The sequence below is a fragment of the Olea europaea genome, unplaced genomic scaffold (assembly GCF_002742605.1).
Source record: "Olea europaea var. sylvestris unplaced genomic scaffold, O_europaea_v1 scaffold2526, whole genome shotgun sequence".
In the NCBI taxonomy this organism is placed as follows: Eukaryota; Viridiplantae; Streptophyta; class Magnoliopsida; order Lamiales; family Oleaceae; genus Olea; species Olea europaea.
In genome coordinates this window covers 6,011-25,198 of record NW_019243517.1, presented here as the reverse complement: position 1 = coordinate 25,198, position 19,188 = coordinate 6,011, and the positions used below count along the sequence as shown (strand labels likewise).

At 33.5% G+C, this 19,188-nt stretch overlaps 1 protein-coding gene and 1 long non-coding RNA gene across 4 annotated transcripts; both read left to right on the top strand.

The window, feature by feature from the left end:
• The first annotated feature begins 4,516 nt into the window (after positions 1–4,516).
• LOC111382587 lies at positions 4,517–6,673 on the top strand. Of its 2 annotated transcripts, XR_002700562.1 has the most exons (3): positions 4,518–4,633; positions 6,027–6,167; positions 6,250–6,673. It is a non-coding gene; the product is annotated as an uncharacterized LOC111382587 (long non-coding RNA). The 2 variants fall into 2 exon arrangements; XR_002700561.1 differs by having other exon boundaries at positions 4,517–6,167.
• Positions 6,674–7,281: 608 nt separating this feature from the next.
• On the top strand, positions 7,282–11,766 carry LOC111382586. 2 transcript variants are annotated; one of them, XM_023006607.1, is made up of 4 exons: positions 7,282–7,766; positions 8,236–8,588; positions 9,384–10,510; positions 11,191–11,766. In XM_023006607.1, the coding sequence occupies exons 2-4, from the start codon at positions 8,243–8,245 to the stop codon at positions 11,272–11,274; spliced, it is 1,557 nt and encodes a 518-aa protein (XP_022862375.1). In that variant the 5' UTR covers positions 7,282–7,766; positions 8,236–8,242; the 3' UTR covers positions 11,275–11,766. The 2 variants fall into 2 exon arrangements, with proteins under 2 accessions (XP_022862375.1, XP_022862376.1); XM_023006608.1 differs by lacking the exon at positions 7,282–7,766 and adding an exon at positions 7,865–8,015.
• Positions 11,767–19,188: the final 7,422 nt, after the last annotated feature.

Genomic DNA, 19,188 nt, shown 5'->3' with positions numbered 1-19,188 from the left:
AAAATGAAGGATCTTGGTCAAGTAAATACCATTTTAGCTATCAAAGTCACAAAGACTAGTGAGGGTTATTACCTAAGTCAATCACATTATATTGAGAATGTGATAAACAAGTTCAAACACTTGAACATAAAAGAATATAGTACCCTGGTTGATCCAAGTTCAAAACATATAAAGAATGACAGAAGGGCAATTGCTCAATTGGAATATGTTAGTGCTATTGGAAGTTTTATGTATGCAGTTCAGTGCATAAGACTAGATATAGCATATGCTATTAGTAAACTTAGTAGATTTACTAGCAATCCAAGCAAAAATCATTGGAGGGCCATTGGGAGAGTTCTTGGATACTTAAAGAAAACCAAGAACATAGGCCTGCAATATACTAAATTTCCGGCAATATTGGAAGGATTTATCGATGCTAGTTGGATATCTAACACGGGTGAAAGTAAATCCACCTCAGGTTGGGTGTTCACTCTAGGAGGAGGTGCTGTTTCTTGAAAATCAAAGAACCAAATATGCATAACACACTCGACTATGGAATCATAATTTGTAGCCCTATCGGATACTGAGAAAGAAGTTGAGTGGCTTAAGGATATCTTTTATGAGATACCTTTGGGATCGAAGAATATTTCTTCAATACCTATCATCTGTGATAGTCAAGCCACATTAGTAAAAACATATAATGAGGTGTATTATACACGGAAAGTCTAGACACATGAGTTTTAGACATGACTATATAAGGAAGTTAATCAAGGATGTAATAATTTTCCTAAATTATGTAAGGTCAATTGAGAATTTAGTGGATCCTTTGACTAAACCTGTAAACAGAGATTTAGTAGCATCTACTTCGAGTAGGATGTGGTTGAAACTCCTTAACTAAAAAGGTTCACCAATGGCAGCAATCATACCTGTCATTACTCAAAAGGTAATTTACGGGTTCAAAGGGTAATAACAAGTCATTCGATATGTGAATAGTTGCAGCATTATTAAAAAATCTGCAATAATCCTATCCTAATTAAATTAATGCTGATTGTTACATAAATGAGGGATGAGCTTTAAACTCTTAATGAAGTTCAGTGTTAAAACACAAGTACCTTTAAAGGTAACAAAGGTACTGGAAGAACTTCACCTAAACAATCTTCAAGGTGGTGCCGCCTTAATAGAAAATTGGAGTTTCTCTGTTAAAAGATTGTTGAAAAGGATAAGCGCAAGGCCATGAAAGCGCTAAGCGAGTTATGAAGAACTTGAGAACACGTGGTACTCGTGTGTGTGTTCTTACTGGTATTGTCATATGGAATAATTGATTCAAAGCTACACGCTACCTTTGATTCCGACTATACTTTGTTTGAATTACACTATGGTTATATTCAAATTGAAAAATATATAATCCTTAAGCATGTGTGAGACTTGTTAATTTTGAACAAGTGGGGGATTGCTGTGATAATGTTGTTCAAAACCAACAACAATAAAAAAAGATGGTCCATGTGCCATGCGGTCGCATGGCATTTGGTGACTTTTGGCTTAAAGTTTGATACCATTTCGTGAATGTGGTGTATGCCTATATATATTGGATCCATGTTTGAGGCAAAAACATCAAGATTCTATATTACTTCCAAAATCGAAGATCAAAGTCTTTAAAAGCCATATTCATATTCATCCTTTGTGTTCTTCAAGTTCTTTAGGATTTGCACTTATACTTTAGTGCTTAAATCCTTCCAAGGTTTGTTATAATCCTGCTAGCCATTTATCAACAACCTTCAAAGTATCTCAAATTCATAGGAAAAGGGGCAAATATCGTTTGAGAATAACGATATCGTGTTTAAGCCATTCATTGATACAAGTTCGTGATTATTTTGTTATTGACGTTTCCGATTCATATTTTGTGATCTCTACTCTAATTCGGTGAATTTTCTCCAACAGAATATGTATAGGTAGGCATATTGAAGGAACACAATTTCATGAATCACCTTTCCACTGCCCGCAGGGCCAATAACTAGCTGTGCGTAGCCCATGATGGTTCATTTTTCCTTCCTTCAGTATGTTTCTCAAAATACTTGTCAAATCAACTGGAAATTGAGATTCTAAGAAAATTGTAAGACCCAGAAGACTCCTAGAACAGCAGCCAAAATATAAGTAGCACTCCAAAAAGCAGCAGCAAAAGAGAAGCTCAGTACATCAGAGCATCCCGTGAAGAATTATAACAACAAAAGAAACAATGCAATCGTATAGATATGGTAGAGGGCACATTCTGAAAATATAATTAATATAATGAAAAGAAACCCGCAACTTATTCTAGTATTAACCAGAAAGAAAAAGGGGATGAGACATAATAAGTCATAAAACAAACTCTATCATTGGATAATTTTTTATATTTTCTTCAGATTGCTAACTCAACGGTAGAGTACCCGACTATTAAGTGCAACTAGAATCTTTTACACATTTAGATGAAGCGAGGAATTCGTCCATACCATCGGTAAAGTGTGGAAGACCGCGACTGATCTTGAAAGAAAATGAATGGAAAAAATAGCATGTTGTATCAAGAGAGAGTTGTGACTCTATTTTCCAAAAAAAGAAAAGAGAGATCCTTTATAAAATATTTCTCACCGTATATGTTTAATATAATCACCTGTTGGAGAGAGGATATCTTATTTCCTAATCATTACTACACTAGTAGGGAAATATAATCTCCTCTCTGCAACACATGTATATAACTACATGTCCACTAGAAGTTGTCCAGAGAAATGCATCCAAAAGAATAGGCTATATATTTAGGTTAAAAGAGGCAGATATAATAGCTTACAGAAACAGAGTAATCTCATAACATGTTATGGGAGAAGAGGATGACAAAAATTTGGTCGCAAACATTTCAACTTCTGTCATAATATTAGATTTTATGAACTTAAAGATGTTGGAATCAAATGGACTGACAAAAATGACTCACATAGCCAAGTTTAGTTTATTGCATATAAGGCTTAGTTTATTTATTTATTTATTATTATTATTATTATTTGGTTATAGAAACAAAAGAACGGTAAAAATTGCGAGAAACAGTTAATACCAAAGAAAAACACAGTAAAATCCTTGAGACCCAGAAGAAAAATAGTAAAAATGAATAAATAGTTCATAACGTTGTCTATAAATTCAACTTAAGGAGATCATTTCATAATTTCATTGTCTCTTTCTTTGGGTCTTAGCATTTGTGATGAGTTATTTTTAACCCCTCCTCATTACAAAATCCTAAACCCCCAGCAAAATTGGAGATGGCAATGGGTCGAGCCGAGCTAGCTCTTGCTCATCACGAGCCGAGCTCATGGCTCCTTAATAACGAGCTGAGCTTGAGCTCGGCTCGTGCTCAAGGGGCGAGCTCGACCTTTTTTTTGGGGAAATTTTCAGATTTTTCTTTACATTTTTTACAAGCCCCGTAAACTTTTGGCTCATGGGCACGAGCCGCTCGCGAGCTCAACGAGCCGAGCAAGTCGGCTTGTTGTACTGCACACACCCACACATATATATGCTTAAATATGAATTGAGATGGGCCTTTTGACGATTCTTTGCTAAAGGCAGAAATTCCAAACTTCAATCACAATAAGATAGCTTAAAACCTATCAGTGATTCTAGTTCTATTGCGCACCCCATATCTTTTCTCAATTTTATCGGCTGAGACCACTCGGTCGTGTTTGGCTAAGCTTATAAAAGTTCATTTGTAAATTGCAAGTAAATAAGGAAGTTTTGAAAAGGTTTTTTTTTTTTTTAAATTAAAAATGAAAGCTAAAAATGTAAATTCCAAGGGTCCACGACCTTTCCTCCAGGGCTCTAACCTTCTATCTACACCATTCATGTCTTCAACCTTTTAACATTGTGCATCATATCCTCACAAGTCGCGTGATGGGAAATGTCATCTAAACTTCAAATCATATTAAAGCCTTGTTTGAGCCATATTTTCCATCCACTAAAATGAAAAATGTGATGGTTGCAGCTTCAGTCAGGTCCCACACGTGAAAGAAGAGGCCAATAATTGTGACTGGAAATGATTATTAACGATATACTTTTTCATTTATTTGGCCAAATAATTTGGCTCAAACGGAGGCTAAGAGTAATGATCATTTTATTCAAAATTTGACCTTCAACGAAAAAATTGGCTTGTAAGTTACAAAATGACCTTAAATGTAGACATTTGAAAGCTTTGCAATTTCGAGCGCTAAAAATCAAAGATTCAAAATCTCATTATCAAAATGTTCAAACGTTAGAAACCTCAATGACACTAAAGAGGGTGTATTCAATTACGACTTTTAAAGACTTTTGGAGATTTAAAAAGTTTTGGTGTATTCAGTTGAGACTTTCAAAAACTCTCTAAAAGTTTGGGTGTATTTAATTGAGACTTTTATAGACTTTTAAAAAGTCTCTACAAGTTATGTGGTATTTAATTGAAATTTTTTAAAAATCTCTACAAGTCCTGGAGTATTCAATTGAAAATGACTTTTAGAAAATTATACTTTATAGGACTTTCAGACTTTTTGATAGAAAATTTAAAGAGGATTTCTCAAAACAAATCTCTCATCCATCAAGAGATTTCTCAACACAGCCCACCTCTTCTCTCTTTCCATCTAGGGTTTTTTCCTCCATCTCTTCCAATTAGGTATGAGTTTGATATAACATGAATTTATGACACAAGATTCAGAACCTTTCACAATATTTCTCTTCCAATCTGGCCTCTTCTCTTGTATTTTTCTCCTCCATCTTAAATTTCTGAGTTTACTATGGCAGAACATGAATTTACGGATAGACCTTTGCTATGAGTTTGCTGTTTGCTACGAGTTTTCTTTGAATCTCCTCCATCTTTGATATGAGTTTTCTTCAAATCCGGCAAATTTATAGTAGATTTTCTTTGAATCTTCCAATCAATTTTCTGTTTGATTTATAATGATTTGTGTTTTATGATAAATTTATGTGTTTTTCATTAGTTGCTTTTAGTAATTTGAAGCAGATTTTAATAAGTTTTTTAGCTTATTTTTGTTGATTTTTCTGGTGTGTAGGAATAGTACAGATGAATTAAATTTTATAGCTGGGCATGTACTTTTTGTGATTTTCTTTAAATATTTGGTTGACTTTTTTAAATTAGACAAAGTGCAATTTGATGGCATTGTTGTATATTATATTCTCTATGCTGTATGCACGATAAATCAATGGCAAGTGAAAAAATGGGACTATTGCTATTATATGACAATTAAGGCCGTCGCAGAGAAAAAAAAAACTGAATAAAGAAAAGGAAAAGGAGCTGGATTTTTACTTCCAACACATTAATTTGAGCATGTATCTTCGCTATGTTTTTATCAACATTATTTTGTGCTATTTCTTTGTGCCTCCCGCTCTCAAGTTGTCAATTTTAATCACAAAGCTACTCACTCTATGACACTGTAAGATATTTTTTGTCTTACTGGAAAAGTCCAAAAGTGATAAGCATATCACTGGTTTGTTTAACAGCCTTGTTGTCAATTTTACATAGAATATTGAAAGAAGTTGGAGAGGTGTTAAGGAAGTTCAATGTATAATCGAATGTCGACTTCTCTCATACTTTTGAGTTTATAGATATATGATGTATCAGCTTATTTAGCCTTCCATAGTTATGCGCTGCCTATCCTATATGGCTATACCTTTTTATTAAGGATGCCTTATGTATTTAGCCTTACACAGATATATGCTGTATCATTTTATGTATTTTTTTTAAGGATGCCTCAGTTGTAATTCTCACAACGATAAGAAAAAACTCATTCTTTTTGTTTCATTGCCTGTATAAAACTTTTTGGCTTATGGCTGGGTACATTTAAGGTCCTTTTACCCCCATGCAAGAAGATTTGCTTAAATAGTATCAAATAATAGACTAGAAATGAGAGTTTTTAAGATGCTTTGTTTTTTCTTCAGTCTCATTTAACAAGTTTCTTTCTCAACCTATCCTACCATATGGACGTAGAAGTATTTAGGATTGCTTGGGTTTAGTGAACCGTCTTAACAATATATTTTTGATTGCATAGATCATGATTGACATGAGCTATAACAAGAAATAGAGGTGTAAAGTTTGACATACGTGATTACTGGGTGGGAGGGATCAACACATAATTCTAAAGTGTTGAGTGATGCTTTAACAAGGAGAAATGGACTTAAAGTGCCATAATGTACGACTATATTATTTCATTTTTTTCTTTTATCTTATTGTTTCATAATTACTTGTTAACTTTACAAGTATTTTATATTCAGGTAAATATTTTTTGGGAGACTGTGGATTTTCAAATCGTACACAAGCCGAACTCGTATTAGCTTGTGCAGGATTACATAATTTTCTCCGGAAAGAATGTTGGTCCGATGAATTTCCAATCGAACCCGATAACGAAGATTCTTCATCTTTTTCGATTAATGAGGGGGAAGACTTTGGACCATTTTTTGAAAGTCAAGAACAAGAAAGAGAGAATGAAAATGCACGGAGGGCTTTTCTAGCAGCAGACATGTGGAATGATGTTGGAAATGTTTGATATTTTTTTTTTATCATTACTAAAATACTATTTTTTTAGTATTTTTATTAGTTGTTAATTTACTTGATATAAGATGAAAAAGTACTTTATGTTTGACGAAATATTTGTTTTCTTTTTTTTTGGAAAAAAATTGACATGAAAAATACGATTTATTACTTTACATTTTCAATTATATGAGTTGTGGACGATATATATATATTTTGATACCCAGGTGTTCACCTTACAGCTACTAATCTTGGGATCTACGATCCAACCTCTCTTCACGCAGATCAGGTAAATCGCGGATTATGCTCCAAACTGGTTAGGGTCCAAGAGCCCTCCCAACTGAACTGCCAAAGTACCGAGCGAGTCAACCCCATATATGCTCCTTGCCTTCCAAGAGAACTCCTGCCTTCCAGGAAAAATCCTGCCTTTCAGGAGAAAATCTGCATTCCAAGAGCCCCATGAATCAAACCTGCGACTTCTGAACTGCCCGCCTTGAAGAAGTTCGTCCTTTGCCTTCCAGGAGAAAATCTGCCTTCCAAGAGCCCCATGAATCGAACCTGCGACTTCTGAACTGCCCGTCTTGAAAAAGTCCGTCCTTTGCCTGTTGGGATGTGCCCCATGGGACGAGTTGTGGACGATTTGAATATATAAGAAGTTGTTAAACATATTACATTATATATGTTTAATATATTCTTTAAAAAAAAAAAAAGTTTTCAAAAGTCTCCACAAATCTAGGAAAAACTTTTATTAATTCCTACAAAATCCATAAAAATCATTTAAAATTTCGCAAAGTCCACAAAAGGCATTCACTTTAAAAAATCTCCAAAAGTCTTTAAAAGTCTCAATTGAATACACATCCCTTAAGTAAAAAGTTCGATGAAATTAACCCCAAAACTTTACTATTTATTTAAAGATTTCACCTAAATCAATCAAACTAAAAATTTAGTAACAAATTTACTTTACACCTAAAATGTTTATACGTTTCAAGTATTTACTTCAACTACTATCTTGAAACATCGATTCTGATCTTGACTTGTTAACACACACAATTTCTTACAATTTTGGCCATTTTTCAAGATGGAATGTCAAAAAAGACATTTCTTTCATAATTTTATTCACTCATTAAAAAAGGAAAAGTTTTAATTTGTTAAAAATTACTTATAAACAAACAAACACGTTCTTAAGCAAGAACCAGCGACTGTCCGGCACAAGCCTTGCGACCTGCAAATTGTAGAGACGAGATTCTCCCTCCAATATTAGGTACACATAATTTTTCCTCTATTTTTGTTTTCTAGCATACATACATGCTTTCGATTCTTACTAGATTACCCTCAATTTAGTTAAGGTTGAGCCATAGGGTTTCCTAATGAATTTTTAAGAATTTTTTCTTCTGTATACTGGATTTTCTTTCCTGCTCAATTGGTAAATAAACTCGTAGGCGCAGTTGGTTCACTGGTTGCGAATTATCGAGGAGGTTAAAACTTATGTTTTTTCTCCCCTCTTATGATGGTAAATAAGCGTCGAGCTCCTGAAATGCTCAAGCATGATATCTGTTTTTATATGGTTTTGGGTCGTGGAATGCTAGGGATTTGTGTTTTTTATGTGTTGTTGAAAACACTTATTTCAATTAATATTATTGAATGTAGGCATGAACTTTGCAACTATTACTATTTTTTAGATTCAAGTATATGGGCTAATGTGTTTTCTGTGAAAATTATTTAAATTTCAGATACACAATGCTTCAGCTGTTTCTCTCTGAGCCGAAATGGATTGATCACAATGCTAATGATGAATCTGCTAAGCAAAAAAAATATCTTCTGAGTGAGTTAGAATCACTTATCCAGTCATTAATGTCTTCAAGTGGCCGATCAGAAGCTCGGCTCTGGCTTTGCAACACCCTTTCAGGAATAAGTTCTATTAGCCCACGCCGCCAACAAGAGCTATTTTTGAGCTTACTGACATCCAAGCCAACAAAGCAGCACTTAGCAGCACAACTTCTGCAATTGATATTCGATAAGCAGCCACAAAAGGTGGGACCTATTATAGCCAAAAAAAGTTACATGTTACAGGATTTCTTCAGAGGCAAGTGACTTCTCAAGCTGAAAATTCAATCTGCCGTTGAATAAAGTGCTTGCAGATTCAGTTTTTTGTAGACTAGTAAAAATGAGTGGGTTGGTAATCCTTGATCTACTTTCATGTAAACATTTGTTCTCCTCATGGGATTAACTGGACCTTGATTTTGGAAGCAGATCTCTCTGATTAATGAATAATTTAATGTGCATTTTGAAACATGATTTACATGTAGTATTTAAACCACCCACAAGAAAAAGTATTATTGTTACATGGATTGATAGATATCTCATTTGCCCGTTGATGATGGGATTATTTGATTATCAAAAATCACTACTTCAAATTTAGATAAAAAGAGGCACCTTTGGATAAATGCAGTGATGGAAAAGGATTGATGTGGCCGGTTCCCAATTTATCAGGATTAATGTTTAGCTTCTTGTTTTATACATACTTCAAATTCAATTGCAGGCAGAAACAGAAAGTTCAATAAATATAATTTTGGTGTTTATTGTACAGTTTTATTTATTTGTATAGCTTTAACATAATAAAATGATTAAAAGTTCAATTTGTTTCAATATATAGTTTTCTAGAATGATCTGTAAAGCTTCTCAAGTCTTGGGGATAATATGTAGTTTATATATGGTTCAAAAAATATCTCAACAAGATGCTAATATCTTCACGGTCAAGGTCTAGCTTGCCAAATATGTAGTTACCCATGGCAAAATATTGTTTACTTTGTGAAAGATTGGTTTTTTGCATTTGAAAGTTGTCCACTATTTTTGAATTGATGAACTGGTAATAATTCAGGAAACCCAGTACGTATCTTGCAGTGGTTCTCTAATTTTTCCGGTAGCAGTGGTTTGGAGCATGGAAAAGGGGCTAAGGCACTGTCCCAATTTTCCTTTGTGAATCGGGACCTTTGTTGGGAGGAACTTGAGTGGAAAGGGAAACATGGGCAGTCACCTGCAATGGTTGCTACAAAGCCACAGTACTTCCTTGATCTGGACGTCCAACGGACAGTAGAGAATTTTCTTGAATACGTGCCTGAATTTTGGTCATCACGTGAGTTTTCAGACTCGTTAAAGGACGGTGAGATTTTGGATATTGATACGAAATTCTTTGTCAATTTGTTTGTTGACCTGATGTATAAAGAGGACTTGGAAGAAATATGGGAAGTTATAGATGAGTTCCTCACTGAGGAATCGTTTTCATTTTTATGTCATCACCTTCTTATCATTCTTAACGAGCAGGAGTTGCAGCTATTCCTAGATATGATCAGTAAACATCTTAATCCAAGGTCAGAATCAATCGAGTATGGTAATGCATCTCAGTGGCTTGAGATTATACTTTCAAACTGCACTGCTGATTGGACTATCAATCAGCTACTTCTACTGAATGCAGTGACTACTCAAGGTCGGCAGCTCCTGCATTTTGTGCGAGAGGAAGGTAGTTTGGACGTAAAGGAAAAGATAAACAAATTAGTTTTTCAGCTTTGTGAATCAGGCAGTGCCAATGATTTGACACCAATCATGAAAGAATGCTTTAACAGGAAAACAATAGAAGCTATAATATTGTTAGGTCTGCAGTCTTGGGCTATTCATTTTAGGCTGTCAGAGGAATTTTGTTCTCCTGAATCCTGGGAATCTTTATTTATCAATAATGGGATAAGGTTTCACAAGTCCAACAAGTATACATTGTTACACGACGAAATTTCAGAAGATTGTGGATCTGATTTAGATGAAAGGTCTTCAAAGAGACTCAAGTCTAAGAAGAAAAGAAAACAAAAAAAGAAGAGGAGGAGGAGTTTTGATCGAGACGAAAGTGATGAAAATGAGTTAAGAGATTTTGATTTGTCAAATAACAGGCTGGATTTACAATCTAAGGCTGGTGATTGGCTGCTTTCTACTGATGGCTATTCTACTACGTGGAGCAGTGTAAGTCTGACAGCCTTCATTTAGATGTAATTTATGCCTGTCCTGTTGCTGGTATCGCATAATTTTTTGCCATCTCTTGGCTGTGTGAATTTAGGTATAGGATTTAGGAACTTGAGGTGTCAATATACTCGAATGCTCATAAATATTGTTAAAAACTTTGCTTTTTAGGCATACCTTGAAATAGAAAATGAAGAAATGCATAAAAACCTCAGTTTATGGAATCGTTCATGACTATTCTTATGTGAAGGATTAGTTTCTCAAGAACATTTGAATTTTTGAAACCATGATTAGCTTCAAAAATTCTACCAAGAACTTCATTTCACTTTTGTCAGTATGAAGTACAGAACTCCTCTTATTGGTAGCTCCAAAATAATGTAGGCTACTGTTCGATTTGAAGTCGTGCATGTGCTGTAACTAGTCTCATGGTTTCACGTTATTTCTAATTTTCTCAGCAAGCTTGTGATTTTGTATTGAATTTGTTCTGGGAGCGTTATGTGAAGTTTTACTGTGTCAATTATGTTCTTGCACTTTCAGTTTGTTTTGCGTGTCATTCATGCTGTATCCCTGGTTTCTTTTCCCCTTTTCACTGCTTCTCTCTCACTCTCTGACACAGACAAGTGCACAAGTATATTGCAAGCCATGTTATATCACTAATTTTGGATCATTATGCTGTTATGTAGGTAGACCTGCCAGAACACCTGTCAAAGCATTGCTTCTTTCTGTGGTTGAAGTGGGTTTTTGCCAAATGGGGAGATGTTGCTTGACCTTTCACTTCGACTTCATGTCAAAATTGTTGAACAGGGGAAAACCATGAGTTTTAGCCCCTTCCATGCAGTTGATGAAACTTTTTTCAAGATTTGCCCGGTAGAAATTGATCACATTTGGTGCTAAGTTCATATCACATACTACCACATTGGTTGGAGGACCATCCATGTCGATAAAGATGTTGGCATTTGTAGTTGTGGAATGATCTTACATTGCTTAATTGGTGTAATGACTTCCATGTTCGATGTTAACATTCTTGTTGGACCGGATCATGTTGCATAAAGTGTCATCATTGGAGTTATACTTTTGTGGCCAACTATGTAGTCTAACCCAGGTGTTAAAAGTTTTGTTATAGTAATCAAATGTTTGCCAAAGTGGAAGAATGTTGGAATAATTCTAATGTCGGCTTCTCATTTGATTGTTTATATTACGGGTTGAATGTATGACTCATAATGATATTTGTGATTGGACCAAATTTATTAAATGATCAATTGGGCCTTTTATACCTTAGGGGTTGTATTTAATATGATGTGGTAATTTTAAATATGTGGGCCGGAAATATATGTAAATCCTAATGAGAGTTTAAGACATAATGAGACGACTTGTTAATTTCCTATGTAAAGGCAATGTCTCATCTCCTCTCCATGTTGTTTTATTTTGCCCTATTGACTAAGGGTGAGCGCGGGTCGGTTCAATTCGGTTCTAAAGAGAACCGAATCGAACCAAAATTTTCGGGTATCTAGTAAATGGAACTGTCGAATCCAAATATAATTATGGAACCGTTCGGGTTCGGTTTCGTTCCGTTCGGTTTTGTACTATAATTAAATTTTTTAACATTTATAACAACATTATATAAATACAACTAATGATACATTCAATGGTTTTGGAATGTCAGAAACTAGTAGACTATTTTGTTCAAATGATCGCTACGGTTAAAGTTTCGGTCGAGGGAGGTCACAGTTTCGATCGGAGGTCACAGTGTCGGTCGACGATTGTATAGGTTTTGGAATGTTAGCGAAGCTGCGAGAGTGAGTGCGAGAGTCGAGCATTTATAACAACATTATATAAATACAACTAATGATACATTCAATGGTTTTGGAATGTCAGAAACTAGTAGACTATTTTGTTCAAATGATCGCTACGGTTAAAGTTTCGGTCGAGGGAGGTCACAGTTTCGATCGGAGGTCACAGTGTCGGTCGACGATTGTATAGGTTTTGGAATGTTAGCGAAGCTGCGAGAGTGAGTGCGAGAGTCGAGACAACGTTATGCACTTTAGTGTAAGTGTTTAGGGTTGTTTAGTGGATTGGATCTTGTTGAGCTAAGAAATGAAACAATAAAATGGGTAATTGAGCCAAAAATTAAAAAATTAGAAATGAAACAAATTATTGGGCCAAAAATTTGGATTTAGAAATTGTTAATTTGTATAGAAAAAATTAAAATTAAAATAATTTGATTTACTCAATATAAAAAAAATTAGAAAGATTCGGTTCTCGATTCTTGGTCTAGAACCGAGAATCGAACCGTACCCGTCGGTTCTCAATTCAGATACCCATTCGGGTATTTAATTTGACAAGAACCGTCGGGTTCGGTTCAGTTCGGTTCGGGTTCGGTTCGGGAGATTTGCCCAGCCCTACTATTGACGGCTAATACTTTGTAAGGAGCAATGAGGGAAAGATTTAGTTGCTATTATTCATATCAACAATGACTTTCACAGATATGAATTCGATTTATCAATTTATTATTATTGTGATTTCTGATTTTTAGCATGATTACAATTAAATTCAACATCGAGGGCTTGAAGAAACATCACGAGAAGGTTTAAAACTCATGTTCTCTGCAACTTTTAGCAATATGCGTGCATGTGTTTTGAATTACATTTATTATCATGTGCCATATTACTTTGCCTGTTATTGAAGTTTACCAATTCATGTAAATGCTATTTTAGGCGATGAATGATGAGAAGATCTATAGATACTTTTTGAGCGAATTGATGGGAATTTCAATTGTCCTATGATATTGATTTGGTCTAACTATAGTCTTCTATGAAAATCTGTACCTATAAACCACAATCTGTACAATCCTATAAATATTGATGGATTTTCGATCAATGAACTGTCTAAATATGTATATAATTTATTATATCAGAGGAGGAAGCATGATGGAGATGACGATACCAATGATGTGCATAAACATGGGAGAAGTAGGGTAACAAAGAAGCAATCGATCCGATTCCATCATTCTTAAATCATTTCTTTCTCAAATGAATAGACCAGTTTCAGAACAATTGTGTTCTATGCGCTTAATTTATGTACAAAAGGTTTTTTAACTTTTCTGGATATGCAGATGCTTTTCTTAAGATTATTTTTGCACGAATCTACTACGATGAAGAATAATTATGGTAGCTTCAAGGTAGCATCCCTAATATGACTTTGTGAAGTTGACTGTTAGAGGAGATTGAGATTCTCTATGGGTTGTCCCTTGTCAACTTTGACGTGTATGTACCAACAGCTAATGCATTTACTTATGTGGGGGTGAGGGTGGAATGTAGAGAAGTGTACGGTGTATGCATCTTCTCCTAATTCTCCAGCATGGAGTAAATGATCTTTCAGACTTCAGTAATACTAATTCGGTGTCAATTGTCAGACTGCAGTTGTCAAGACCCCAGTTTGGCCCCTTGCTCTTTTCCAAATAAAGAAATTTTAAGACCAACGAAATTTCCCTAGAAGAATGCACCATGTCTCCTCTGTTCTACACCCTGGCTTTGAAACTTTTACCAAGTTTTACCATTCAAACGCCATCTTTTTGCCTTTGATTAAAGCGTACAACCCTACTCATTCAGGGCATGTTTGTGAGGTGGATTGGAAAATGTAAAGAAAGAAGCTAGAGTTTTGTATATCCATTCTTGTCTAGTGTTTGTGCACAAAACGTGTTATCCCATTCGAAGTGCATGCGCTTGGAGGGATCGAGCAATTTGTTATCCCATAGTGTTTTTCAAAATTTCCTGTAACAAATAATAGAAGATTCCTGTAACGTATTCTTGGTTTTGTTCAATAGTAGAGCATTCTTGCTAAGGAATTCATTATCCAAAGAATTATTAATATTAGCCGTAATACTGTGTAGGAGGCAGGTGCCAGATATGGTTGAATATGCTACGCTGTTGCCCTCAATTTCTATGAATGGACTTGATTAGATACCAAACTAAATTGGCACTGAAAATAAAGTGAATGGGACTCCTGCAGTCTTTCGACATTCTTTTGGTCTCTTTGAAGTTTTGGTAATCTTAAATCCTTGGCCTCCGCCCTCCGGCTTTCGGCAGTGAAAGCGTTGACAAGGAAGAAAAGACAAATATCTGTGAGTTTCAGGAATCAAGTTTTTTTTCCTTCTAATTCAGTTTGCTTTTGTGAAAAGCAGGAATGAAGTTCGAAATACAAAATTTAATATATGTTTTGAAATTCATTCATATTTCTAGACTATAGAAGTTGTATTTGTAGCTGTGTGTCAATGTACATTGAATTTTCAGTTATCTTTTGTAGATCTTAAGTGAAGTTGTGAAGGCTAGACCAACTTTAATGTTTTGGGGATCGAAATGTAATTAAGATAGAATTAAACTATTCAAATAGGAAAATTTGACAGGGCTGGCGTGGCGAATAGTGATTCGTCTATTTTATTTTATTTTTAAATTTCATCTTCCAATAAATAAATGTCAAGTCTTGTCCGTCACCACTTTTTGTCAAATTTCCCTATTTAAGTAGCATGATCGATTAAGATATCCGAATTTTGAAGGGTAGACCAAGCTAATAGTAAAAAACTGAGAATGAAATAATTAACCACTATTTTAGTGGTTGAAAGTTCAGCTCGGCGTTGCTTAAGTAACATCTGACTCTCTTGTGCACTTTTAAGTCTTAAGTTTTGAAGTTACCTTTGCACATTCAAAACAATTTCTATGTAGTATTAAAGCCCGATTTTCCAGTTATATACATGATTCTTTCCATTGTAACGATATTCAAAATGGTGTTACATTTTGTTATATTTGCTTGGGGTTGTTCCATGAAATCTAAGATCCCAAAAAGTCTAAAAAATAAGAGACAAGGAAACGAAAGTATGCAGATTTGCATTAACGGTATAAAATTGTACCTTTTTTGAGAGCATTTGAGTGAAAAAAAAAAAGGGTAAAAGGGTTCTTCTTTTAATGGGCATAGATTCTTACTCTTAGCTCCAATTTCTTTTACCTTTTGCTTTTCTCTCCCGCTCTCTGAATCTTTTCTTCCTTTTCAAAGATAATATATATTCATGGCATTGTGCACCAAATATTCTCTCAAAAAGTTGCAAGATGTAAAAATGAAACCTGCATAATTTTCTCTCTCAAATATAATTGCATGGTAATAGCAAAAGTGACGATTGTCTATCAATCAGAGAGTCAAAAAGTCCATTCTTTCATCTACATTATATAATTTGGAAATCCGTCAAGATCTTTTTGTTGTACTAGCAAGGACGATCCTAAGGTTATTCGAGAGCCAAGAGGCGTGACTGTACAAGGTCCCTAATTATAGGGCTGTAAGAAAAACAATTTTCGTGCAAGAACCTTTACGTTACATCTATTATAAAATTGAAACTTTTGTGAAAAAAAATAAAAAAATAACCATGCTTTTCAACGCCAGCCATGTTTGGGATGAGGCCAACATCTGAGAGTATGGAAAAAAGTTGTCAAGATAAAACATGGATTAAATACAATACGAAAAGCGACATGGGATCTGTTGATATTTTTTAAGGTCTTATATTGTTGTTACACTCCAAAACTTAACAATATTTAAATGTACATCACAACACGTCCAATATAGAGTGATACATAAATATTAATTATTTTTTCTTACATTTTGTATTGTTAAGTCTAGAAAATAAAAAATACCGTAAAAGAATTGTGCACATTGATTAATGATGCTTCAACTTATCGATACTGCCAATAAGGCGTATCAATTTAGAAATTTTAATTAATCTATCAATAATGTAAGCTTCTCAATGATTTTGATTAAAATCATATTTTTAGTAGATTTTAATAAAGACTGATAAAAATTGTGGATCTCGAAAAATGTATTATTAAAAATACATTAAAAAAAAAATTCTCAATTTGACCAAAGGTATATCTTTTATGTGGGATGCATAACGACTATATTTTTCATCCTCATTTTTACATTAATGCGTACCAAATGGAGCCTAACTAGAAAATTTTGTCTATGACTAAATCATCATTGATGATTCTCGATAATTTCATTGTTGTCACATTATCGTCGATAATCACTGAAATTACTTTGTGATCACCAAATGTATCATGGGGACAATGGTTCCATCCGAATCAATTATGTATATTGATTTTCAATAATATAATTAAATAGTTTTACAAAGAGGAATAGTAGTTGTTTCCGTGAAATGAAATGAATGAATAATATTGAATACAAATTATGAGTATCTAGTTAAAATTAATATTTAATTTTGATGCAAAATATCGAAAAATTCAATCAGAGAGTCAAAAAGTCCATTCTTTCATCTACATTATATAATTTGGAAATCCGTCAAGATCTTTTTGTTGTACTAGCAATGACGATCCTAAGGTTATTCGAGAGCCAAGAGGCGTGACTGTACAAGGTCCCTAATTATAGGGCTGTAAGAAAAACAATTTTCGTGCAAGAACCTTTACGTTACATCTATTATAAAATTGAAACTTTTGTGAAAAAAAAAAAAAAAATAACCATGCTTTTCAACGCCAGCCATGATTGGGATGAGGCCAACATCTGAGAGAATATGGAAAAAAGTTGTCAAGATAAAACATGGATTAAATACAATACGAAAAGCGACATGGGATCTGTTGATATTTTTTAAGGTCTTATATTGTTGTTACATTCCAAAACTTAACAATATTTAAATGTACATCACAACACGTCCAATATAGAGTGATACATAAATATTAATTATTTTTTTCTTACATTTTGTATTGTTAAGTCTAGACAATCAAAAATACCGTAAAAGAATTGTGCACATTGATTAACGATGCTTCAACTTATCGATACTGCCAATAAGGCATATCAATTTAGAAATTTTAATTAATCTATCAATAATGTAAGCTTCTCAATGATTTTGATCGAAATCATATTTTTAGTAGATTTTAATAATGACCGATAAAAGTTGTGGATCTCGAAAAATGTATTATTAAAAATACATTTAAAAAAAAAAGGATTTTTTAGAAATGAGGGCAAAAAATAAGCTAAATATACATTGTACACGCTTGTAAAAGGAGGTTTAAAATTAATTTGTGTTGGAAGCTATGCCCACCAAAAAACATGAGGCCTCGTATACCTTTGGTCAAATTGAGAATTTTTTTAGTTTCTTTTTCATGTAAAAACTAAAATAAATGCCAAACATATACAATTTATTTGGTTTTACCTTCCCTACCAATTTCCAATAACCACGAAATGTCAAGTCGTGAACTAATAATAAATTATAAAAATTAATGACATGTACAATTTATTTTATTTACCGATGAGAAGGTTGACAAGAAACACAAATAAAATTAAATACTAAGCCCCTGTTTGTTTTTTATTTTTTCTTCATTAAAATGAAAAATATGATCGTTATCCATTACATCAAGTCACCAAATTTGAATTTATATCTCTTGTGTGGGGTCCATAATGACTATATTTTTCATCCTCATTTTTACATTAATACGTACCAAACGGGGCCTAACTAGAAAATTTTGTCTATGACTAAATCATCATTGATGATTCTCGATAATTTCATTTTTGTCACATTATCGTCGATAATCACTAAAATTACTTTGTGATCACCAAATGTATCATGGGGACAATGGTTCCATCTGAATCAATAATGTATATTGATTTTCAATAATATAATTAAATAGTTTTATAAAGAGGAATAGTAGTTGTTTCCGTGAAATGAAATGTATGAATAATACTGAATACAAATTAATATTTAATTTTGATGTAAAATGTCGAAAAAGTTAACTTTTTAATTGGACTGTTAAAAATGGCAAATTTTCACAAAAAGATTTCCCATTCCCAAAAGAGCAACCCATTCACTTGCCGACATTTTTCAAATACCATTAAACCTAAAGACAACGTTGCTTTCACACACTTTTCAAATACCATTAAACCAACAGACAACGTTGCTGTACTTTTTTTAGTAATTACTAAATTATTATTTATTCGTGAAGATGAAATGATAAATAATTTACACTTATAAATCCCGTTTGATACACATTAATATAAAAATAAGAATGAAAAATATAATCGTTATTGACCCCACACAAGAGATATAAAGTCAAATATGGTGACTTGATGTGATGGATAACGATCGTATTTTTCATTTTAATAGGCAAATAATGTGAAACACACAGGGACTTAATAATTTGAAGTGAATATCATGATATGACGAATTACTATTGTGGAAGCAACGTGATCATTGGGTTTTATTTCTCAATAAATTTTATAATGTGTAAAATACTTGCATGAAAATATTATTACATGACAAGTATATGTTAGTACGTTATGAAGACAAATTGGCCGAGAAAAAGTTTCTACGATGAAATATAAATTTTTAGTACAGATTAGTTTGGCTACATGTGTCTGGATATGATAAGTATTGAGATTTTGTTATATGAACGTTCAATAACGAATTTGCTAATGAAGAGACTTGATCGAGAGGAAGATATTTATAATATCGTATTTGCTCGTGGTTATTTCATGCTATAAATTATTTGAATATTTTGAAACGTCAATCTTTAACAAAGATTAGTTTGGATTACATGTATCTGGACATGATAAGTATTGAAATTTTTATTATCTATCTCGACACGAAAAATAATATGTTTGAAGATGATTGATCTTTGGACAATTTTTCACAG

Coding starts and splice junctions, on each gene's coding strand:
- LOC111382586 (XM_023006607.1), top strand. CDS start 8,243: ATGCTTCAGCTGTTTCTCTCTGAGCCGAAATGGATTGATCACAATGCT. Junction 8,589..9,383: donor GTTACAGGATTTCTTCAGAG/GCAAGTGACTTC, acceptor GTAATAATTCAG/GAAACCCAGTACGTATCTTG. Junction 10,511..11,190: donor ATTCTACTACGTGGAGCAGT/GTAAGTCTGACA, acceptor GCTGTTATGTAG/GTAGACCTGCCAGAACACCT.